This window comes from Oculina patagonica, chromosome 2, assembly GCF_052425735.1.
Source record: "Oculina patagonica isolate OP01 chromosome 2, crgOcupat, whole genome shotgun sequence".
In the NCBI taxonomy this organism is placed as follows: Eukaryota; Metazoa; Cnidaria; class Anthozoa; order Scleractinia; family Oculinidae; genus Oculina; species Oculina patagonica.
The window spans coordinates 22,720,138-22,744,818 of NC_135759.1; the positions used below are offsets into that span (position 1 = coordinate 22,720,138).

The following is a 24,681-nucleotide window of genomic DNA, read 5'->3' on the forward strand; positions in this document are numbered from 1 at the left end:
TTCGTATCAACGAAAACCACTTTCGAATAATCAATACATGAAAATAACAATAAGATCAAAAGGAAGAAAGGAACCTTTCTAATTATTTGAAGACTTTCAAAGCCGTGATATTATGCATCCAATCCGCGATAAAATTTAATTACAACAAAATCCAAGTTCTCATTTTGAATTCCATTTTTTTCAGTTGATACCTTTATCCAACTTGTGAAAAATTCCATTCAAGTTCCTATTAATACTGTACATTCTCAATGTTTTGCTCAGGTCTTCAGAAGCGTCTTACTAACCAAATCTAAAATAATTCCAAAACATGCTGTACAAACATTCTACTCTTTGTGACAAACGACTTGACGACCAATTGTTCAGAAATGAAAATCGACACAGTTCTTGCTAAATAAAAAAAAAGTTTTACGGCGGAGTCAGGCTCAAAAAATATACCGCAAGATCACACCCCCATTCATAGTCAGAAACCAGCAAACCATCTAGTTTGCTAAAAAAAAACACTGCGTGACATCAATGACGTTACCTTTTTCATTTACAAAAATAACTTTAACTTGTCAAAGTAAGTGCAATTTCACAATGGTGAATATCAGTACAGTATGGGGCCCAGTTCTCGGCCGGGTCCAGTTCTCGGCCACTTTGTGTTTAACGCGTTTTTTCACACTCCAGTTGAATTAAAAGAAAAAGGTATTTCCTTCAAACGATAGACTGATTCATGTGCTTTAAGTATCTTGAGTTTGATCGTTCAATTCGATATAGAAAGCTCACACGTCGAGTTTACGCGGAGGTAGGTGAATTTGCATTCCCGAAAAATTTGTTTGTTTACGGCTCCTTAAAATTCATGGATGTAGTTAAATTCGTATTTTATCCAAAAGCCCCCACCATACGAGCTAATTTTTGGCATGTGAAACGTAGAATAATTCAGCTTTCTGCTTTAGTTAACTTTTCGTTGAACCGTTGTATTTTTTGGTCTTAATTTACTTCGAAATTTTTTCTTGCGACGTTTGCGTATTTGCCAGTTCTCCGCCACCCTGCTCGCTATCACAGCTTAGCGCTTGGTTTTTAATATAATTTCATCTGCTGCTGCCAGAATGAAAGAAATAAATGTTTTAAAAATAAAGTTAAATCTTATCTCTAAGTTTTGAGCTGACTCTTGTCTTGTCTATTATTTCTACAACACCTAAATCTTTCAAGACCTTTTCACTGCAAAATAAACCATCTAAATGCACGGGTCACACAATGCGGTTTTGCCAGAACCTGCACATAGGCAACTAGGCGCGTTAAAATCCTTCTTTTCTAAAGTAAAACAAAGCCTCATAAAAATAATTTGGGATCGATATAACATAAATAGGTTTACAGAGTGATTTTATGACTGTGAAAATTAATTGAGCATTTTTTTTTTACAGATAATTACGCACAAGCTTTTTAGTGGCCGAGAACTGGGCCAAGGTGGCCGAGAACTGGGCCCACAAATGGAGCTTTTATTTTTATTATTGCTCGGGCAAATTAATTTTTGACCGGTCGATAGCTTTACACCAAAAAGCTGAATAATGTAGCTAGCTCTGGGAGAAATTTCAAGTTCCTGCGGTTCTTCTGAGGTAAGAAATACAAGTTTACGTCAAAAGTGGCCGAGAACTGGGCCCCATACTGTACTTTGCCCCGTAAGCTTTTTTCTCTGTCCTTCCGCCGAAGCAAAAAAACACAACCTGATTACACATTAACCCAAAAGTCGACCAAGTGTGCCTGCAACGATTTCCTGTCAAAACTAAAATGAAAACCATTGCGGTATGCGTCACCCGTAGCGGTTTTGTAGCAACCCCAAGCTCCATTAAGAAATAAAAACGTTACTCTGGTTAAAAATTTTTGTAGTAAAATGTTCGTAAAATATCTACAATGTCCCAACGTTTCGGCTTAAACTAAAGCCTTCATCAGGGGAAAGTGATAAGTGAATACAAAAAGCACGTTCTTATATAATATGCAAATCGAGAGCTAATGTTTGTCCCTAAAGGCTAAATTTAGAAATTCGTGCGGTAAATGCATGCCGTCATCGCGGTTTAGCGGATTATTGCAAGTGTTAATTTCCCAAGCCTCCAGAATACGTCTTTTGCGCCAATTTGTGCTTGTACGTAAGATCTTTGACGATTCCCACGAGATGGTGTGGCCAGAATGAAAACAATGTTCCGCTAAAGCTGACTTGTGTGAGTGTTTGTTTTCAACTGCTTTTTGATGCTCTTTGAGTCGGGTGGAAAATTTTCGTTTCGTTTCTCCGATGTAGCTTTTGTCACAAACTTGGCAGGGAATTGAATAAATTGCGCCACGAGTCTGATCTTTTGGCAATGGATCTTTCGGTTTTGGAAACAAATTGCCGATGGTTTGGTGTGGTTTTAAAGCGACTTTGATATTATAATTGCTTAAAATTCGCTTGATTGGTTCCGTAGTACCCTTGATGTACGGCAGAATGCAGAAACCTTTTTTGTCATCCGGTGCAGTTGCAGGCGTTTGTTGAGAAGGTCGTTTCGGTTTGCTTACATCAATCACAAAGCGCTTAGGGTAGCCATTCGCCCTGAGTGCCGCGGTCACATGTTGCATTTCCTTTGACTGTTGATCAACAGAAGATGGAATAGTTTTTGCACGATCAGTCAAAGACTTGACCACAGCCCTTTTGTGAGCAGCCGGATGATGGGAGTCAAACGAGAGATATCTTTCTGTGTGTGTCGGTTTGCGATAGACTTTAGTGGAGAGTTGGCCATCGTCTTGTCGACAGAACACTTGCAATAATCCGCTAAACCGCGATGACGGCATGCATTTACCGCACGAATTTCTAAATTTAGCCTTTAGGGACAAACATTAGCTCTCGATTTGCATATTATATAAGAACGTGCTTTTTGTATTCACTTATCACTTTCCCCTGATGAAGGCTTTAGTTTAAGCCGAAACGTTGGGACATTGTAGATATTTTACGAACATTTTACTACAAAAATTTTTAACCAGAGTAACGTTTTTATTTCTTAATGAATCAACCACCTGGTTACAGGTCCATTTTTAAAACCCCAAGCTATCCCCGTCTTTTTGGCCGACAGGAGACTATGCTCTAGGACGACCAAAGGGTAAACTATAAATCGGCCACGCCCGATTAATTATGTGGTAAATACAAGGTCTTCCTACTCCTAAACGAATACGGTGACCCCCCTTTTTTATTTTAAAATCTATGAGCTGTTTTATTTCAAGGGAATTACCTTAACTTACGTTTATCAGCTTCACGCTGGTGATTAGCGGAGTGTTTTATACCACGTTGCGCGTCGGCGGAGCATAACAGTTTCTTGACAGTTTCTTTAGAAACTAAACATTTTGTTCATTTATGACAAAAAAAAAACTCTAAGACTACCTATGAGGGGATGAGACACTCTTTCCGTTTCACCAGCTGTTTCTTTGACCTGTTTAGAGCCCCTTTATTTTCTATGTTCTCAACAGAAAGTCTTTTATAAACAGAGCGGTTGGATAAGTTATTTGCTTTACACTATCCTCAACCAAACGTAATGATCAAAATCAATCCCAGTTAGTAAAATTTACCAGATCGCTTTCTCACAACTCGGACAGCTCCTACCACACCTTCCTGCATGGGTTATAATAATAATAATAATAATAATAATAATAATAATAATAATAATAATAATAATAACTTTATTTAACGAGGGTAAAAACACTTTACAGTTAAAAACTGAAAAACTAGTGGCCCTCATTATATTATACATAAAAAAATGGTAATTGAAATGACTAAAAACATTCAGGTCCTCTCTCTGCACGGTCGTAGATTGAGAATCCTCTTTCACGCATGTGTACCAGCCCTGGCAGGCGATACAAACCTCATGTTTGACGGCACGAATTGTTCCTGAGAATCAAAACTGACTAGCGGTCGGAACAGTTGCTTGTGGCGACCAGGTGGTCAGGTCATGCCGGTTGGAATAACAAAATGGTCAGCTGAATTCACCGCCATTCAACACTATAAAGATTACAAAAGTAAAAGGTGTCACTTTAGATATAATTGAATGAATTATTGCGGCCGAAAGATCAGGGGTGCTTTTCAGTGTACTTCAATGCAATACGAGCAATAAAATATTCCTGGGAATCGAAACAAGTTTAAGACTCGTATTTTAGCCAAAATACGTGGACTGGTGTGGAAAATTCAATTTGTTGACCTTGTCAAGCATCAGTGCAAGGGAGGGCAAGGTGTTTCAAGCATAAATTTTGCATAAAGTTACGAGATGGCTATCCTTTGGAAGCACTGTCTGGTATTATCTCTGGGAGCCTTCCTTGTCCACGCTCGGCCAAAAGGTTTGTTTGTATTGTCTTGTTTGTTTTTGTTTTGTAAACTCAATGACTTCAGTGTTCTCAATGTTTACTCTGGGCGTTTTATTTGAGTGACAATCGGCGGACTGTAGCCGCGATTGATACAAACTGGGGAATGACACAGCAAAACCTGCCACCACTATATATTTTATAATATTGTATTTGTCATTTATTGAATCAACAAGCAATCACACATATTTTAGCGATAGTTGTATGAACGATCTGATTTCAAAGTAATTCATGACTGAATAAAAGAACTCACAAAAGAAACAGGTGGCTGTATAACTCCAATCTATGCGATTGTTTTTATGAGACACTTAGTTCATTATATATCAGCTGGAAGTTGATTAAGGTAAATAAACCGCCGTAGCGAATTTTGAAAAGCTGACGTTTCGAGCGTCAGCCCATCGTCGGAGCGGAGTGAATATCAGCTTCCAGTTGATAGTTAGTTAGTTCACATGCCCGCCGACGCTGCAGCACAACAGTTTCTTTGGAACTAATAACTTTGTATTCATGGGAGGAGTCGTGGCCTAATGGTTAGTGCGCTGGACTCCGGATCGAGCCGTGTCCGGGTTCGAATAAATCCTCTTCGGGGTCATTGTTTTGTGTTCCTAGGCAAAACACTTAACTCTCAGAATGTCTTACTCCGCCCAAGTGTATAAATGGGTACTGGCGAATTAAATGCTGGGGGATAACCAGTAGAACAACTCTATTGAGGTCGCTTCTTCCTACCGAAACCGACCGGGATAACCTCTAACCTGATGGGCCACTTAGCCGAACGCAGACTTACACAGTTGTCAAAACGTTTGTTCCAAGTGTTGCAATTTATGAGGGTCATTTATATAACATTGCTCACCACCGTAGTTCTATCTCAATCTTTTTGTACATGCCAGTCAGAGATTATAGCAATGATGTGCCTACTTTGTACGAGGGAGACATGGCACTAACTAAAGAACAGGTTGAAGCACTGGGGTTAACACAACCAGTATCCAAGGAGCCAGCCTGGGACCAAGAGGCTCAAACAAGAGGCTCCGTACGGAATCCAAGGCAACTCTGGCCAAATGGGATTATACCGTTCGTAATAAATCCAAGAATAGGTATTAATCACTTAAATTTTTGGATTTTTTTTTCTTATTTTTGCACGAACGCTATTTGATGCTTAAGCTTGGGTGACTTGTCATGCAATTTAAAGTTATTTTGTTAGATATAAATTGGGATTGTGTAACGTTTCTGTTACAAATTATGGGTCGGTTATGTTAGGTACTGTTCTGTCACACAATTTAAAATGATGGTTTGAGTAAGGATGGACCACAGTCACAATTGAAAAATTAATGCAGAGAAACGCGGATGGTAAAAACCCGGGTACAAATTGGATTAAATGCATGGGTTGCAGAAAAGCAGCTAAGATATTTAGAGTCCAAAAAAGGAAACAACCATTTTTCTTAGCACCTTGTGAAATCGATGCTTAAAAAGTTTCAACAGCATCCTTTCCATGTTTCATATTGTGATTTACTATAAACGCATGAAATATTCTAGTGCATGTCTCTATAGACTCTGTTTTGTTGTTAAATAGACAAAAAAGGAAATCAGCTGATCAGAAACTCGATGCAAGCTTGGCAAAAACACGTGTGTGTTCACTTCAAGGAAAGAGAACAGGAGCAGGACTACGTCGAGTTTGTTTACAAGAAAGGGTAAGTGGAGAAGCGGCGGGAAAACGAGACACTGATCGGGTTTCTTAAGAATGCATGCAGGATATAACAGGGAGGTTGGGTACTTCCACTGTATCGACCGAAAATAGAATCACAATCACTTCCCGAGCGTGAAATTCGCTTTAACTGCGCTCAAGGCGTGCATTTTAAATTAATTTTTGTGCAATGCCAGGCGTTCCGCATTCATAACTCCCACACTCCTCTCTTTTGCGCATGACTGAGGGTTCGATGACTCGCTTTTTGTCGAGAATGGTCTTTTCAATGACCACATTTAAAGCGTACCAAAAAGTATATACATTGAGAGCGCACCAAAAGTATGCATAAAAGGACACATGCATAAAAAAACTTAGTTGTTTATGCATGTGTTCTTTTATGCTTCCTTTTTGGTGCGCTCTAAATGCAGTGTAGATGGTCTATGAAGCCGACAAAGCACAATTTATGCGGCTGATATTTAATTTTAAGATTTATTATTTAGTTCAAACATCATAACTATAATTACAAACATTTTTGTGACCAGCCTCTTTAAAAGCACCTGAGTAAGAAAAAAGAGAAAGTGATTTTCCTTTTCCCAATCAACATTCATGGATGTTTCTTGTCTTTAAGGTGTTGGTCATACGTGGGTCATATAGGTCAGCGCCAGGAAGTGTCTATTGGACGGTTCACCGAGTAAGTTGTACTGTAATAATCTATTGCCGAGCGTTATGAATTGTATAGGAAGCCAAGGAGTACTTTTATCTTCTTTTATTAATCCCAGAAAATTCAATTGACAAACGATACCAAAGATTGATTTCCTTTAATATTCCGCCCCAGGGCGCTTTTCCCTTCAGAGCGAGAGGAGAAAAGCGCCCTGGGGACGAGGTTGCTTAATATTCCCTTTCCTGAGCCTATGATTTCCACGCTCAGAAGTAGTTCACAGCGGCAACTAAAAGCTTTTACGTTGTACCAGCCTTGCAATCAATTTGGTTTTATAAGCACTTAGAGTGACGTCTGGTACGAGCATTTCTTGAACAAGAGATCCGGCAGCAGAGAAGCCAAGCAGTTTTTTCTTCGTTGCGTGGTCCCCTGCATCCAAACTGTTTTTGTGTAGGAAGCCAAGGAGTACTTTTATCTTCTTTAATAATCCCAGAAAATTCAATTCACAAACGATACCAAAGGTTGATTTCCTTTAATATTCAACCTTGTTCCCAGGGCGCTTTTCCCTTCAGAGCGAGAGGGGAAAAGCGCCCTGGGGACGAGGTTGTTAATATTCCCTTTTCTGAGCCTGTGATTTCCACGCTCACAAGTACTTCACAGCGACAACTAAAAGCTTGTACAAGGACCCAAGCTCGTGAACTCAAAAGAAGTCAAAGGCATCATCTTTAATGGCTTTCGCAACTTGATCCCCATGCATGCCATGTAATAACAACTACGACTTTTTAAAAAGTGGCAGCTTTGTCATATTTGCGCCAAAATGGCCCTTACAAATGCTGATCACTGATTGGTCCAAACACAACAATGTCATACATGTGACGAAATCCTTTCTTCACATATCTAAAAATTACTTGATCTATATCCTAATTCAAGGGATCCTCCTTGTGAACAAGGCTCCCTGACTCACGAGCTGGGCCACGCTCTAGGCTTCTATCACGAACAGAATCGACCTGACAGGGATAAATACGTGAAAATCAACTTGCACAATATACGGAGTGGTGAGTGTATATGTATTCATATGTTTTTGGGGGTGGGGTGGGGATAGCCTGCGAGCAGGCTCTCTATTTGGGGGCAACGTGAATATTGCACTCTTCGAGCGCCGAAGGCGCGATCCTTCGAGTGCCGAAGGCGCGAGTCGGCGAGCGAAGCGAGCCCGCAATTAAAGTTGAGAGCCTGCACGCACGCCATTGAATTTTAAATCCGGCGCGTTCGTCCACGAACGCAGCACTCTGATTGGTCAAAAATGACAGACTCAATTAATGTGAGAAAAACCAGCGTCCACATCAAAGCCAAATCAACTACGGCCGGCGTCCGTGAATAGGCACGCGAGTTCGTTCAGCAGCGTTCATGAAGCATTTTGGAAACTTTCGCTTGATTCTAACAATCTCCTTAACTTAAAACAAGAACAGGAAGATGCGGTAAATTATCTTCTAGAAGGACGAGATGTTTTTGCGGTTATCCAAACCGGTTACGGCAATTGCTTCATACATGTATTTCAACTCTTTGCAGTGGCAATGGTGGAGAAGAAAGTTTACGAGCGACTCTCAGACACTATCGTTTTAGTAATATGCCCACTTTCCAGCATAGTTGAAGACCAGGTGCCCGGGGCCAGGTGAAGGAGGGACAATCGATAGGTTGAACTTGAACTGTGTTGCTTTGCGAGATTTAACCGGCGTTACGAGCGTCAGTTCGCAGTTAATATTTGCATCGGCTAAGAAGTCCGCGACGGTCGGACGAAACGCGCAGGAGAATAAAGCACCTTTACAAATGCCGTTCGCAGAGTGATGCTCACTAGTTAAGTTCGGTTTTCTGATTTTTTTGGGGACAGGAATCGAACACACGGCTGGACAAACTAGACAATATTGCGAATTGTTTTTCAATTTGTTCGTACATCTGTCGTCACTTGTCCGCGGCTCCCATCGCGATTTGACGATTCAAATAAATTTTCCGTTTACATGCGAACCGATTTACCAGTTCCATATTTTACCAAAAATGTACACTTGCAGATACAGTAACATTCACTCTCTTTGTTTAAAACTTTTTTCGAAATAAACGCGCGAGCATTCGATCTATATATTGACACCGGAAGCGTAGCGAGTTGTCAACAAGTTGTCACATTTCGAGGGGCCGGATTTGAAATTCAATGGCGCGCGTGCAGGCTCTCCCTCGGCGTGCCCGCTTCGCCCACGCACTCGCGCCTTCGGCACTCGCGGGATCGCGCCTTCGGCGCTCGAGCAGTTTAATATTCACGTTGCCCCCGTATAGAGAGCCTGCTTGCAGGCTAGGGTGGGGAGAGAAAAGCTCTTATATGAAAGTGAGGTGTTTCTCTTTTGTTTCCAAGTGTTATCAAACCCACTGGGATAGGTGGGAAAGGTGGGATAGATTGGGATAGGTAGGAGAGGGTTTGTTTTCTTTCTGGTCACTAGAAACAGAAAGAACGTTGCAGAAATTCAGCGATCGTGGCTTAGGCTAAGAAAACGTTCTATCATGCCCAGGGCTGTTAGAATTTGCAAGGGGGAATTATTAACCAGACCAGAGGTGAGCGAGAGGAGAGAGTGGGAACTGTCAGACCCGGTCGCTATTTATGCGTTTTGGTTGTGAAAGAAGACTGGATACGAGTAAGAATACTGCTGTGGATTGAGGCCCGCGGTGTGTCACGGGAAGGATTGAACGCTAATGAGATTCACGTTCCTCATGACAGGCATCACCAAGTGTCCTCATTAATGAAAGTTCACCAAAACACACCAAATTCTGTCAAATATGAAGTAATATGGAAATGTCAAATAACACAGTCAAACATGAAGTACTTATTAAACAATACTTGCGTTCAATCCTGGACATAAGTGGGTCTTTTCTTCATTTTCTTCTTCACCTCCCAGCCCGAATAACTACGCTTGTTGCTAGAGGACTGTGTGAAATAAAGTTTGTTGTTGTTGTTCAGTTCACGAGGACGTTTTCTTCTCTATTTGTTTCAGGAACAGAAAGAAACTTCAAAAAAGCTTCGGAGGATACGATTGACAGTAGAGGAGTTGAATATGACTATGGATCCATAATGCACTACTCTAAATATGCTGGCAACAACCGACCTGGAGTTGTAACGATACAGTCTCGGGATCCTAACGCAGAACTAGGACAGCGTAAAGGACCCAGTAAACTTGATATCAAGCAAGCTCGGCTTATGTATAATTGTGGTAAGCGCAGTCTGGGAAATGCATTCGAATTTCAGATATTGCAAATCTCTCCTTTTTTATTGTTTCCTTTGTGGCAGCAAAAAAGGGAAGAACAGAGCTTGGGAGATTCTCACTAGGAGATATTTGAGATCACAGATTTCATTGCCAGTTTTTTCAGTTTTAAGTGGGATGGGACCATCCCCTAACACCTTTTTTTAACCGTTCGGCCGGGGAGCGAGGGTATTGATTTGGTAGGTCTACTTGTCGGCCCTTCATACTTATGTACACCACAGAAACTTAATTCAGTATTATATTTATATTTTTATATAATCTTTTTCTTCTGTTAGATAAAAGCGCAAACGGAAACAATGCGTACAAGCCTCAGACAACTGGCACAGGTCTGTGAGCTTCTAGTACTATTATAATCTGATTACTGATTTTTTTTTCCCTAACTTAAGCAAGTCAGTGAAAGTTTTAGGTTAATACGATTACATAGATTTGCACTTAAATATACTTGAAAATCAAGATTTTATCTGTTTAATAGGTTTCAATGTTTTTGTTGAGACTTGTCAGCACTACTACGAACATTTACTACTGAAGCCCTTTAGTTTTGCGAGCGCCAAAAACACCCACTTTTAAGTACTCAGTACATTTGCATATAAATACAACTGCGTCCGTAAACTGAGTCAGTAGTGTATATCAAAGTGTCGTAATGTCTCACAGTAAAAATTCACTAAGTGGCAAAATGTTTGGGCTGGCACGTGATCCTCACACTGAAAGTGATTGGGAGATTAGGTTAAAATTGAGCGGTATCGTCTTCGAACGTGGAGTATTTGTTGTTTTCCTTTTTGTCCCTCAGGAGGAGTTTCAAATCCAAGTACAGGGTATAGCCGTCCCCCACCTAGTTAGCATTCAATGAGATTAAGAAATATTATTTAAGTAGTGTATTTTTAAACAGGTTAAAATTGTTCCGTATTGAGCTGGATTATTTAATTTGTTGTTTTCCTTTTCTTCCTTCAGGAGGAGCTTCAAACCCAAGCACAGGGTATAGCCGCCCTCCACCTGGTTAGTTCTTAATGCGACTAATGAAATATTTTTGTAGTTTGTTTTTTAAGCGGGTTAATATTGTGCGGTATTGAACGCGTCGATTTTTTTATTTTGTTGTTCTCCTCTTTGTCTTTCAGGAGGAGTTTCAAATCCAAGCACAGGGTACAGCCGTCCTCGACCTGGTTGGTATTATGATAAATATTTTTGAGGCAGGTTAAAATTTTGTGATTTTGATTGTGGATTATTTGTTGTTTTCCTTTTCATCCGTCAGGAGTTCCTTCAAATCCAAGCACAGGGTATGGCCGCCCTCGTCCTGGTTAGTATTATGTTAGATTATTTTTGAGGCAGGTTAAAACTTTGCAGTTTTGATTGTGAATTATTTGTTGTTTTCCTTTTCTTCCTTCAGGAGGAGCTTCAAACCCAAGCACAGGGTACAGCCGTCCTCCACCTGGTTAGTTTTCAAGGAAATGTAGGCCCTCCACAGACTTGGCATTCAGTTGTCGAAAACCATTTGTTATCGAAAACTAAGTGTTATCGACAACTTCAAACCGTAGTGTGAGAGACGAGTTGTCGACAGTTATAAACGCTAGATTTTTAGTTATCGACAGCTAGGCAGTTTCCTTTTTCGAAAAAGGTAATTGCTTTGTTGTCGACAACTAATAGATGTCGAGAACTAGGCTTTTGACCTTTTTTCCCATGTGTGCCGGGGAATGTTGGCCTCAGAGCTAGTTGTCTACAACTATCGTAAGAGTTTGGAAATGCTCTAGAGTTTTCATATTTAATCTTCTGTATTTCAGGTTCCCCGCCTGGGGTTAAATGTATCAGGAAAGTAAAAAAGATCGGAAGTTTAACTAGAATCACCACAGGTAAGTGACTTTCCTTGAAATTTCTAAAAAAAATATGCAATAGTACTCTTTTTGGCGAGACACAACTCGATACAAGGATGACTAATTAGCCCGAAATTTCAAGTCCCCCCTCCCCCCCACGCTAATCTCAGCTACATTGCACACCTTCTTTTCACCCCTCCATTTCCCTTACACACGTTTCCCTCGCCAAAAGGAGTCAGAGTTTTGACGAAATGCGCGTGAAATTATTTCAAAATTAGTCTTAGGTAGTCTTCGTCATCATCGATCCTTTTCGCGCCATTGGACGCATAAGGCCTCTACAGTCTCTCTCCAGCGGGAGCGGTCTTGTGCCGCCTTCCGGATCTCGTTCCAGGTCAGGTGCAGGGACTTAAGTTCTTTCTCGGCCGACCTTCGCCAAGTTGTTTTAGGCCTTCCCCGTGCTCGCTTTCCCTCTGGTGTCCAGAATAAACCTTCTTTAGCCACATCCCCCGATTCCTTCCTCAACACATGCCCAATCCATCTCCATTTCCTGCGGGTTAAGCTCACCATGATGTCCTCTTGTTTACAGGTGTTTCGTACTTCCAGGTTGGATATTTTTTGTGGCCATCTTATTCCCAATATAATACGAAGGCACTTGTGGATAAAAACCCTCAACTTTTTAACTACGTCCTGTGTTGTTTTCCAGCTTTCGGAGCCATAGAGAAGCACTGTCTTTACATTTGAGTTGAATAGCCTTAATTTGGTCTTAAGGGAAATCCTTTTGGATCTCCAAACTGGTTTCAGTGCTATGAATGCCTGTCTAGCTTTGCCGATACGCGTTTTTACATCTGCATCGGCACCTCCCTGCACATCAATCACACTGCTAAGGTAAGAGAACTGTTCTACTTTCTCTATCTCATGTCCATCTATCTTTATTTGGCAATTTCATTTGCATCCAGTGCTCATCCATTTGGTCTTTTTGGTGTTAATCTTAAGCCCAACTCTACGCGCATTGTTCTGTAATCTAGCTGTTTTCTCGCCTAGATGTGTTTCATGGGTGGATAGGAGGCAGAGGTCATCCGCATAATCCAGATCTTCTAATACGGTTGTCAATTTCCATCTGATTCCAGTACGTTGGTGACTTGTTGTTTCTTTCATCACCCAGTCTAGGGTAATCAAAAACATCAAAGGTGACAGCATGCATCCTTGCTTGACCCCAGTTTCCACGGCAAACCATGGTGTTAAATTTCCTTCATGGAGAACGCTACATGTGAAATCTCTGTACAAGGCTTGTATCATCCTGATGATCTTGTGTGGGACGCCATAAAGCCGCAAGAGTTTCCATAGGGTGATCCGATGAACACTGTCGAAAGCCTTTTCAAAATCAATAAAATTCAGATGCAGGGATGCCTGCCACTCCATACATTGTTCTATTATGTTCCTTAGAGTGAAAATCTGTTCTGTGCACGACCTTCCTTTACGGAAGCCTGCTTGCTCCTTCCGTAGCTGATTATCCACTGCATTCTGAATTCTTGTCAGGATGATTCTGGTGAATACCTTAGACACCACAGATAGAAGAGTTATTCCACTCCAGTTGGTACATTCTGTAGTGTCACCCTTTTTTGGGATTTTCACAATAAGGCCTTTGCGCCAGTCACCCGGAAGCTGTTCTTCTTGCCATATGTGCCCGAACAATACGAAGAGCACCTCTGTAGCTGTTTCGATGTCTGCTTTAAGCAGCTCTGCGGGTATGTCATCATAACCAGGAGCTTTGTTGTTCTTGAGCAGTTTGATTGCCTGTCGGATTTCATCTCTACTAATGGCATCTGAATTTAGGTCTAGATCAGGCACGTTAGTCTCAAGGCGGGGCGGGTTGCGTGGATCGTCTCTATTTAGTGTTTTACTAAAGTGTTCAGCCCACCGTTTCAGTTGATCTTCAATTGTTGTTAAAACATCGCCATTACGATCTTTAATCGTTGTAGAGCTTTGGTGGGTTTTGCCTGAAAGACTTCTTGTGATGTTATAGAGCTTTCTGCTATCATTTACCTTCGCTGCTTCTTCTGCTTCTCCCGCCTTATTCTCGATGTAATTTCTTTTGTCCTGGCGAGCACTTTTTTTAACAGCTTTATCCTTAGCCCGGTATTGCTGCTGAAGGTCCTCGGCTGGGGTATTTTGGGTATTATTAAGCATGCGTTTCTTTAACTCTTTTCTTTCTTCAACTAAAGACCACGTGTCATCTGAAATCCACTCTTTTCTTTTCTTACTGGAATACCCTAAGATTTCCCTTCCTGTTTCCATGTATATGTTCTTGACGCTTTGCCATATATCTTCCATCCCTGTTTCTTCCTCTTGAGCCTCCAGTTCTGCTAGAAGTTCAAACCTATTCTGCAGCCTCAATCTGAACTCTCTTTGAGTTCCTGGGTCTTTCAGCTTATCAAGATCTAATTTTCTCCGTGCGGATTCTTTAGCTACTTTCCTTAGTTTTAAACGCAGTCTGCCAACCACCAGCGTATGGTCACTTCCAATATCTGCACCCCTAAACGCCCTGGTGTCGAGTAGAGAGGTTCTCCATCTGCTGTTGATTGTAATGTGATCTATCTGGTTTTTGGTCCTTTTGTCTGGAGAATTCCATGTGATCTTATGAATTTCTCTGTGAGGGAAGATGGTGCCCCCGATTACCAAGCCATTTAAACCACAGAAGTCTGCAAAAAGCTCTCCATTCTCGTTTATTTCTCCAGAGCCATGTTTGCCCATGTGGTCTTCTCGTCCTGTGTTGTCCCTTCCAACTTTAGCATTTAGGTCTCCTATCACCATCAGGACGTCATGCTTTGGTGTTGTAGCCACTTCTGACTGTAACTGTTCATAGAAATTGAGTTTTTCAGCCTCATCTGCCTCATTTGTGGGCGAATAGCATTGAATGACTGTGAGTTTGCTGTACTTTGAATAGAACCTAGCACGGACCATCCTCTCGCTCACTGGTTTCCATTCCATGAGTGCCTTGGCAGATAGACTGTTTAACATGAGAGCCACACCACCTTGATGCTGTCCATCCTTTCGGCCCGAATATAAAATAGTTGTTCCATCAGCTAGTACCACACTGCCACTTCCCGTCCATCTGCTTTCACTAACCCCCAAGATATCAACTCTGTTTTCTTTCATTTCCTTGGCCACTTGTGCAGCTTTTCCACATTCATACATCGTCCTTACGTTCCAACAACCAATTCTGGTAATGGCCTTAGGCCCCAGAAGAGAGGGTTTCGGCTCACAAACTCCCTGGAGATTTTGGTCAGCAAGCGTCATGCTACCATCCATGGAATGGTCCTCCCTCTGGCGACCCACACATTTCCCACAGTTTCTGTTTCGGTTTCTGTAGTCACATGTTGAGTCTGAGGGGGTGACTAGCCCCCTGCAGACTTGCCATAGCCCCTATTTGCCAGCTTGTTCAGGGTTCCTGCCAGGCCTTCACAGCTACCGTAGCGGCCCCGGGACCTAAGTCCCACTGTACTTCACCCTGACAGGCAGTCCCCTACTCCACCGTTGCCCACCTCCCACGAACGAGGACGTTAGGGGTTGGTCTTTGGGAGGCTCGTCATCATTAGATTATTCAGTGATCGCTTACTTACACATCACCTACGACTAGGGTTCTCATAAACAAAGAGCTTACTTTCGACCTATTCACATTATCAGACTTCGCAAACATGCCCACCCTTTAAATAATTCATTAATTGTTAACGGAACATTTACTAAATGGAGATGATTATGATCAATTTCTTCCTTATCATGTGTACATTTTCGTATAATTCACATTAGAAAAATGTTCAAAGAGTTTAACTAGGAAAAGTTTTTGAGCTTTTTTAGTAGGTAATATCAATGACATCGATTCGATTTGCCAACCTATTTGGGTTGAAATCCCGTAGTAGCCTTGATTTTGTTTTCAGGCTTAAAAATGTAATTGTACAGTGCGAGGATTACTTCATTCATTTCATTGTTTATTTCCGGCTTAATGAAACTTTGGAAATACTGCGTCGCTGGCAGGCTGGTTCATTCCTATGTGAAATGAAATAAAATAAAATAAAATAATGATGATGAATTTTAGTTTGCAGAGGTCCCGCTGGTGACAGCACAAGGAAACAAGTGCAGGCGAGTGTTCAACCTTTTAGTTAGTAACAAGAAGATATTTGTGAAAATTATTTGTGGGCGTTGTTCGACATGTTCGAATGCTTCATACATGACGATTCCATTTATCAAATTAATTTTCTTTTTGTAGAGGACGTGCTTGAGATTTACATAGTGTAACCGAGTAATGGCAGCCTTGGTTTTCTTTTGTGATTAATCCACAACTTGTCTTCAAATGTGAGCTTAATAAAACAAAAACTGACATGTGGAACGCCGCGAGCGTTGTGTCCTTACCAATAAGTGCTAATCATGTACCTCCTCCTTTCCTCTTCATTTTAGACTCAAGTGCTAAACGGAAGTTAATCAAGCAAAAGTGGAAGTGGAAAGTGGTGATCTGATGGTGGCCTACAGGGGTTTTAAGCTGAACTTGGCCATAACACGACAAAAAATAAATCTTGCAAACTCTACAACGGTCAACCATTCAATTGCTTCCATTCTCTTTTCAGGATATCATTATAATGCACTGTTCGAATTAAAACAATGCACAAATCCAAACGCAGTGCATTCTTTTTTGAAACGTCTTAATTGCCGGCGAATCACCAGCCTCAAGCTGGTGATTAGCGACGTGTTCTATAGCAGTTGTTTTTTTGGCGGAGCATAACAGTTTTTTAGAAAATTTCCCCTTTGTTCATACACTCTTTCCGTTTCATCAGCTGTTTATTTGGCCTTCTCAAAGCTCTTTTATTTTCAGTCTTAGCACAAAATTTTAAAAAAATTATATCTAAAGCGGGGCTAAAAATTGAACAAAGATATTTCGTGATCATGAAAGCGTTATGTTATTTAGTGACTGTTCTTTCTTAACTAAGCTACGTCTAACATAAATTATGCCTTAATAAGTACGTGATAGTGTCAACCGGTACGACAAAAGAGTTAAATTGCAGACTGGGTCAGAATGGAGTTTCAATTAGTCCCCCATAAAAAAAAGCGCGTTGCAGTACCTAGCAGTACGTCCGCCAATTTCCATTTCTCCGTTAATGTTTCCGGGCTTATATTCAAATTCATGTATACCTATAATGAAGAAAACCATCTGCACTTACCATTTAAAAATCTTTTTATCATTCCACTTGTTTATTTATTTTATTAGTTTTTTTTTGACCACATAGCAATTTTATGAGTTCGGACATGTACGGTTTGATGGTTGAATATTATTGTTCACATTTATTTAACGTTTCCATTAAAAATGCATGTTTGTTACGTTTGCAGCAGCACTTTGACAACCCCCAATTTACATGTATTCAATGGTCAATGAGTAAACACGTTTGAATATTAAACGTAACTCCGAACAACAAGCGATTGCGCGCTAGTTCACCTGAAGGCCGTTCATCCACCGCTGCAAATATCTCGTTGGCATTTTAAGCACTTCAAAAACTCTATGCCCATTACACGAATCTATATTTTGTGGTGTTTTGTAAATTTTTTCGTGATTTTTGGGGATGTTTGGGAGGTAGGTAGGTAGGTAGGTAGGTAATACTTTATTTAAAACACGGTAAATTCCATTCAGGTATACATAATAAAAAAGGAACAAGGGATAAAACACTAACTAAACTAACTAAGAGAGGCTAACTACTAGTAAGAACAAACAAACAAAAACCTGCTTTACAAGGATGCCGTGTACTTATAATTTAAATGCAAAATGAGCCGAACTTGTGATTTTTCAATTTGTTCTTAAATTCGTTAAGTGTGATGGATAGTTTTATTTCATTCGGTAAGCCATTCCATAACACGGCCCCGCTGTAGCTAAAGCTTCGTTTACAATAATTAGTGCGCGGCTGTGGTGATAATTTTTCTCAAAGGATAAGTAAAGTTTAAAGAAATAAGAAGTATCGAAGATTTAAAGTGATTTAGAAATTAGAATTTGAAGTTAAAAGTAGTGGATGGACACCAAACAGTCGCCCCCTGACAACCTGGGGTGCTCTTGCGTGCATGGGAATTAACTGTCTGGTGGTGTTCCGAAACTAATTTTCTTTCTTCTACCCCTTCTTTAAACCTTTTAAAATTTCATTCAAATTCATATGTACCCCCGCCTTAATTGACAACTTCGCACCGCTTAAGCCTGGTTCTCATATGATCGTCCCGATCGTCTCTGTCGCTTCTGTCGCTTCAAAAAGTTTGCTTGCTCCAATCAGCTCAGACTTTGCAAACGACAGAAGCGACAGAGACGATCGGGGCGATCATATGAGAACCAGCCTTTAGATACCAAGGACACGAGCAACATGAAACTGAAAGCTTCTTCGCCTTCAACTGAGAAACAGTTATCTGACAGCTCCTTTGGCGGGGTTTATAGTTACTGTATAAGAGGCTTGCATTCAAATTTTCAAATTATTGCAACAGATTTTAATAATTAATCGCATTATCCTTAATTAACGCAAGTGAATTATATGCAGATATACTTATAAAGTTGTTGTTTTGAAAAGAGAAAACAGTCTTTAAAATTCACGGTTTTACCTGGTCGTCATACTGACATCAGAACTTGTCTCTCTAGTAAACAGTCTTTTGAAATTCACTCTGTAATTCGAGCTCTGAAAGCCATAGAAAAACGGATTCAAACACGAGTTTACATACATGATAAACCCAACGACTCGATAAACCTTATACAACTTTTCGTATTTATCTAAGATTGCCTGATAAGGTTGAAAAGCGATGTACAGTTCAAACACCAAAAAAGGCAGATAACATAAGTAGTAAGCCACTGTTACAGTAAGAGAAATTAAAGCGAGTTTTCGCTTTTCTCTCATGTTCGACTGCCTCGAAGAGGCGGCAGTTTCAGCCGAGCAAACAGTTCTGTTAATGAAGATTCCTTTCAGTATCTGAAAATAGCAATAAAACAAACAGCCCGAAAAACAAAAAGACGCAACCACTGCCAGCACAGCAAGCCATTTCACAGAGCCTGCTTTCTCGAGAGTCCAAGGATCAAGACACCTTCCTAAATGTTCATCGTATTCGCTGAGAATGAACCCGGGCAAGGAAAATATGACTGCCATGATCCAAATAAGTCCAATGACATAGCACATACGATCCTTCGTAAGCGCCAATGTATTATTAAAGGGCTTGACGATCGCATGGTATCGCTCCACTGCTAAAACCACCAAACTTAGGTACGTCACAGAAACAGTGACACATGTTACAGAGTATCCAGTGAAGAATTTGCAGATGAAGTTCGCTGTTCCTCCAGAAAGGTGTGAACCAGAAAGGCTGACTCCTAGAGGTATCGGACACCACAGCAGCGAGATGATGTCCGCTGCCGCAACGTTGGACAGCAAAATGTTTGTCGTGGAAAGCATCGATCTAGTTTTACACACGATCGCGATGACTAAGCTATTCCCTGTCAGACCTACAACGATAATCACTGAGTAGAGAACAACCAGCGTCACGTTAAACGGTGACAGGGAATGGTAAAGACTTGTGATGACAGAGACGTTCGCCATTTTTGTTAGCGCGCAGTTGTTAGATAGGTGATCGCGATGAAACCCTGCGCGCCTGATCAATTCCTGCCTTAAATTCGGAGCTGTTGTTTATTTTGTTCCGGCGAGACTTGAATTCCCATTAATTAAGTTTCAAAGTTTAACGACCTTGATTCAATTGAAATTATCCACGGTTCTATCTCGTTTGTTGTCAACGGAAGTTCACTTATTGGTTGGAATTGTCAGTAGAAATTACAATACGTTATTTTAACGTTAGTAGACAATGACTTGCTCCAGCTGGTTCGGAAAAAGCCCTTTAGCTTTGCGCACACAAATGTTTTAAATAATCCTTTTAACGTGCACGATTTAACACGTTTTAATTTGTGCGTTAAGCAATAAATACTTTACAATTTTCAAATGAAATCAAGTTTAAAAAATTCAAATGAGGAACTTTGCATTTTTAACAAACGTTATTTGGGAATAAGAAAAGAAGGAAAACGTAGGCAAGTCCCCTCCCTTTTATAATATCCTTGTGTTTTCTTCGACCCCTCTAATTACAATTTCATTAAACATTTAAGAAATACTAACTAGAAGAATTCCTAATCTAAGCCACGAAGAAGATAGTTGTTGTGAAGAATGATCAATTTATATGCATCTTATTTATGCCGATCTTCTTTTTGCAACTGATGCGTTGTCAGGCATTGTCAGGCAGGCAGGTGCCACTAGGGGATATTGATATTGATGTACCTCTAACTTCTTAATGACGTTCGCGCCAAAAGTTTCTACTCGATAGTTTTTTTTGAAATTTTTACTGCGGCCAGATAATGAGTAACTGGTGTCAGAAATGCAAAAAAAATTTGGGGTCACCGACTTCGATTCAGAGATAAAGCGTGTGTAAAACTACCCTGATTTTGAAAAATTGGCGCGCGTAATTCAGCAATGTTTACAAGCCTTGTAGTTAAAAATATCGAAGATGAGTAAATAGATGCAAACGATCTTAATCACATTTTGCAGAAGGACATCTGTTACGTAAATAATTGCTAGTGTTGATATCCTTTTTGTAAGACTTAACCCTGGAAAAAGGCATTAAAAACTGTCGTACGGCAAAACGAAAAGCTCAAAAAGCGAAATTCAAACGTCACCGGGACAATAAAAACAAAGTTCCACTCCATAGATTTTTTTCATTTTCTTGCAAAACGTAGGTATTATTTCAAAAAAATAATCCGTCAAGAAAAACGTAGGGGTCACCGACCATTTAAGAGAGCAAACTCCAAGCGAAGTGAGCGGAACGGCCACCCATCCTATATGTGCTTAGAAAGTTTTCTCAGCGCGCGCGCTCAATTTATGGCGTGGCATGACCTTGCGACATAAATTACGTGCGCAGTAAGGATGCGCATAAACAATTAGCGCGAACGTCCTTAATACTCACATTAAAAGATATGTATGGAAACTACCAATGAGAATTTTAAAACAGATGGAGCTTAGCACTACCGAAAGGGTTAACCTGGCGGTTAAGTGTCGTGAGATTTATATTCAACTACAGAGGAAAGAATTAAAACTGGGTATGCGGTAACTGAAACATACTTAGGATAGCAAATTGCAATTTGCCCTTTTACAACCCGAGCCGAAATTAGACCTTGCCTTGTTCATTCGTGTTGTTGTTACGTTTCTTATCTATTAGTCTGTTGATAAACTCCAGTGTGTGACCATTCAAATTGAAAACTATTTAAATTATTGGTTCTTGTGGTGCTGGGTTTTTTTTTTCGATATCTTGCAAAAACAAATTTTCATTTGGCACTTTTTTAAAATGTGGCCACCCTTTGAAATGAATTGTGAACCAGCTGTACAAGGCATTCAAAATTGTTTCCTGTGAGAGGTGATAATGGGCAACGAATTCTAAGCGCTGTGACGTGTTGTTCTCGTAAAAATTCACAGCGCGGAAAACGCAGGAAATCCCTTTTTACTATAAAAATCGGAAGATCTTTAACTAGATGAAAAAGAGGACGACGATTTCAGTATTATCTGGCCTATGGTTACCTTTTATTTCGGAATTCTTTAATCTTTGTTTTTCCGTTCTGCATTTTAACAAAGTGAACCTTTAATTATTTGTATTGTTAAAATAAGGCGCCTTTAATGCTTTATGCTAAACCAGTTTTTTCAGTTTTAATTTGCAAATAATGTAGTAGACGATTTTAATTTTAAGAGGGCCATATACCACTAGTTCATCAGTTTTTACTGCTACGTATTATCCTTCATAGATAAACTTGTTTTCTTGCTTTATTTATTGACTCATAATGAACGCAGACGTTTCGATTATTTTTTTTTTCCTTTCGGACTTAGAAACAGTGAACTTCATACTCCAGCCGAATGTCCTAATACGACCGGTACCTTAGAAGATGGTTTTTAATTAAACTGACAGGGACTGTTATTTCATGATTTGTGCTTGCAGTTTTGTGAATATTTAAAACTTTTCCGGTCGTTCTGTTTAATTTGGAAATTTGGTCCATCGTTCAAGTATCAGTAAACGACCTTTATGCCTAGGCCAGAATATAACGACGCGAAGGTCTTTTGTACTGAGCTGTTTATGTTTTTATGACTACTCATAGTTTCCTTCTGACTCCAGGTGTTTTTGGATACTAACTATGAAGACCATTTATCGGAAAGAAAAAGGACAACTTAGGCGGTCATTGCGAGGCACCGTTTTAACACTATCATGTGTAAAAATCTCTTTACTGTTTTTCGGTCTTGTATTCCTCGACATTATCAGTTTGCCTTTGATATATTCTCTCTTGTATGATATCAATCTCATTAATACAACCAGTGAAGATGATTAAGTCCGCCGCGCATCAAAACAAAAAAGATTCTATAAAGAAATTTAAACCACTGTTTGTAGCCACTATATCTTATCATGGCAAAGTTTCCCCGTGCCCCCAAAACAAACAAACAAGCAAACAAATAGTGACAAACAGAAATCAGACAAAATCGGTATCAGTTTCCCAGCCGAAATTTTGCCCAAATCCCATTTCCTCAGTGCGGTTCGTAACCAGAACTGGATATTTGATAACCTCACATTTTTTTCTAAATGGCGGAGAGTTTTATAGTGTCCATGTCCCACAGTACTTTGGGAACTTAGCCTTCGAACAACAAAGCAATGCAACAGGCGAGTGCGAGAAAATGGCGTCTTTTGACGTGTTCTTTGGGTTTCAAAATTTTCAAAATTCCAGTCCCAGTTCTATTATTGTTTTTCTGTCTATGATTCCCATTCCCAATGACCCAAATTCCATTTTCCCAGTGAATATTTGCCCAAATTACAGTTTCTAATTACCCCTTCAGGCCCCTCTTTAGAAGAAAATATCATGATAATAAAAAATCTGCAATATCACAGCGACAAACCGATGAGTAGGGGTATCAAATGGTCTTTGCGAGCATTTGCGAGCATGCGAGCAAAGCGTTTTTCTTTGCGAGCACGAGCACTGACAAAAGTTAGCCTTGCGAGCAGCGAGCACTTTTCAAAAAGTTACACCACTGAAAAACGAGCATGCGAGCACTTGTAAAAATGTGCGAGCACGAGCAAACGAGCACCCACTAAAATTTTGCGAGCATTGCGAGCACTGCAAGATTTTGAGTGACCATTCATGACCCCTATGAGTGGTGCCGGATCTCTTGAAGACCTGGATCAGTAACTTAGTTAAAACGTAAAATATAGACGGCAAACTGATCCTGACGGCTAACGCGGTCAAAAATAAACAAAGTGGATAAAAAACTAACTATATTGAAAAACGTTGCACTATATTTTGGTTTGCAATACAAGCCTTCCTAAGGGGGCGGACGGAAAAAAATCTGAGAAAAGTAAAAGGATCGTTACAAATAAAAAAAAAACTTAAAATAAAATACTAATACTTTCCTTTTTAAAAGGAGGGGGTTAAAACTTTGCTTTATCAAGTGTGTGACATAAGTTCTACCTCATATTGAAATCCATATAAGGTCTGACCGTGTAAGCCTTATGCTTATGCTTCAAAGAGTCGCGCACATGATAAATAAAGAAAGATGGTGAATTTTAACATTTATTAAAAGCTCGGTAGTAAAATGAGAAAGATGTAATGTTCATCATGTCACAAGTGTGGGACAGAGATAAAAAGATCATCGTATTATCCTAAACTTTCGAACTCGAAATGCCTGTGGACCTGTGACATTAAGCAATCGCCATCTCAGCTGCACCTGGAGGAGCTCGCGCGAGGAAGAAGGCGCGCGAGTAGTAAAACGCGTGCCCCTCGCGCTCTCGCGCTCTAAATTCAATTGCGCTTGCGCCAACTAAGCAAACGTGACTGGCTTTCTACGACACACGCTCCGATGATTTTTGATGCGTGAGTTTTCAGGCCGGTCATAAAAGTCAAACCAAAACAAAAACATCAGCTTTATCCACATCAGTAGAGTCATCGATCAGAGGCTGCAGTGCTGCAACCGAAACTAACCAGGTAAAAATCTAGAAAATGTTTCACTAAAGTTTAAGAAACGTTGTTGACATTTGTTCTTAAGTTTCCTTTGTTTTGGTTTCTCATTACACATATAGTCCAGGCATTTTATCGCATAAAATAGGTCAACCTGTTACTAATTGCAACAGAAGGTTTTTTAACGGCTTTTGATCCAGGAACATGTCCTCTATAACATATCAAAAGTCTCTGAAAATCTGAGCAGGGGAAGGTGACTAAAAACGGGGTTTTTCAGAACCCTGTATCGTCCCTGTATAATGCAGCATGGAAACGAGGCTCCTGTACTATCTGCTGTGTTGCTTGAGTTTAATGCCACGTTCAGCATGGGCTAGCAGAGAAAGAAAGATTTTTGTGTGTTTTCCTGATAGTTAAGTCCAATTACCTGTAGATTAGATCAGATAATTGCTTTAAGAAGATGATTAAATCTATAAAAATACACAAATCGACACAAAGCTTGTAGAAAGCGTCTGCGCTGTTGCTTATCTGTTTGAGGTATTTAGCATAGGAATTTGTTTTCCGCTAGCAAAGTTAAAACATAAAAAAAGAATTTTTTTAAGCTAAAAAAAACATGGATATTATGTGCTAAGGTTATGCAGTTCAAAAAAATCATTGTGGCCTGTGTAGTGAATCCCAAATTGAGTTTCAACTCAGTGCACAAAAACTGATATTCCATTTATCGCTTCGCGCTTCGTGCGTTACCTTTTTCTCATAACTTAGAAATCTCTAGATCGGAATGGAAACTTTTCTAAAATGAAAATTTATCTGAACAATAAATTCGTTTTGAGCACAAAACATTTTGCCTAAAATTCATTTTCACTGAAGACTTAATT

The 24,681-nt window shown here is 40.1% G+C and overlaps 3 protein-coding genes across 6 annotated transcripts; 1 reads left to right on the forward strand and 2 right to left on the reverse strand.

The window, feature by feature from the left end:
* Positions 1 to 3,789: 3,789 nt before the first annotated feature.
* Positions 3,790 to 18,111, forward strand: LOC144643539 (nematocyst expressed protein 6-like). Of its 4 annotated transcripts, XM_078502833.1 has the most exons (15): positions 3,790 to 4,329; positions 5,238 to 5,441; positions 5,918 to 6,035; positions 6,657 to 6,719; positions 7,617 to 7,741; positions 9,719 to 9,934; positions 10,261 to 10,311; positions 10,773 to 10,817; positions 10,934 to 10,978; positions 11,098 to 11,142; positions 11,232 to 11,276; positions 11,367 to 11,411; positions 11,758 to 11,826; positions 15,881 to 15,924; positions 16,240 to 18,109. In XM_078502833.1, the coding sequence occupies exons 1-15, from the start codon at positions 4,260 to 4,262 to the stop codon at positions 16,261 to 16,263; spliced, it is 1,209 nt and encodes a 402-aa protein (XP_078358959.1). In that variant the 5' UTR covers positions 3,790 to 4,259; the 3' UTR covers positions 16,264 to 18,109. The 4 variants fall into 4 exon arrangements, with proteins under 4 accessions (XP_078358959.1, XP_078358962.1, XP_078358963.1 ...); XM_078502835.1 differs by lacking the exon at positions 10,773 to 10,817 and having other exon boundaries at positions 3,792 to 4,329; positions 16,240 to 18,104; XM_078502836.1 differs by lacking the exons at positions 10,773 to 10,817; positions 10,934 to 10,978 and having other exon boundaries at positions 3,791 to 4,329.
* On the reverse strand, positions 12,730 to 15,090 carry LOC144638276 (uncharacterized). The gene has a single exon (XM_078497505.1). The coding sequence runs from the start codon at positions 15,082 to 15,084 to the stop codon at positions 12,730 to 12,732; it is 2,355 nt and encodes a 784-aa protein (XP_078353631.1). The 5' UTR covers positions 15,085 to 15,090.
* Positions 18,112 to 18,242: 131 nt separating the features above from the next.
* LOC144643560 (neuropeptide Y receptor type 1-like) lies at positions 18,243 to 22,713 on the reverse strand. Its single transcript, XM_078502862.1, has one exon. It carries the CDS (start codon positions 19,383 to 19,385, stop codon positions 18,402 to 18,404), a length of 984 nt encoding a protein of 327 aa, XP_078358988.1. The 5' UTR covers positions 19,386 to 22,713; the 3' UTR covers positions 18,243 to 18,401.
* Between the last annotated feature and the right edge of the window lie 1,968 nt (positions 22,714 to 24,681).

What these genes read in the sequence shown, in the direction of transcription:
- LOC144643539 (XM_078502833.1), top strand. Translation starts at nt 4,260, where the DNA reads ATGGCTATCCTTTGGAAGCACTGTCTGGTATTATCTCTGGGAGCCTTC. An exon ending in TCTATTGGACGGTTCACCGA is followed by an intron (nt 6,720 to 7,616) that starts GTAAGTTGTACT and finishes TCCTAATTCAAG; the next exon opens with GGATCCTCCTTGTGAACAAG. An exon ending in GTACAGCCGTCCTCGACCTG is followed by an intron (nt 11,143 to 11,231) that starts GTTGGTATTATG and finishes TTCATCCGTCAG; the next exon opens with GAGTTCCTTCAAATCCAAGC.
- LOC144638276 (XM_078497505.1), bottom strand. Translation starts at nt 15,084, where the DNA reads ATGACGCTTGCTGACCAAAATCTCCAGGGAGTTTGTGAGCCGAAACCC.
- LOC144643560 (XM_078502862.1), bottom strand. Translation starts at nt 19,385, where the DNA reads ATGGCGAACGTCTCTGTCATCACAAGTCTTTACCATTCCCTGTCACCG.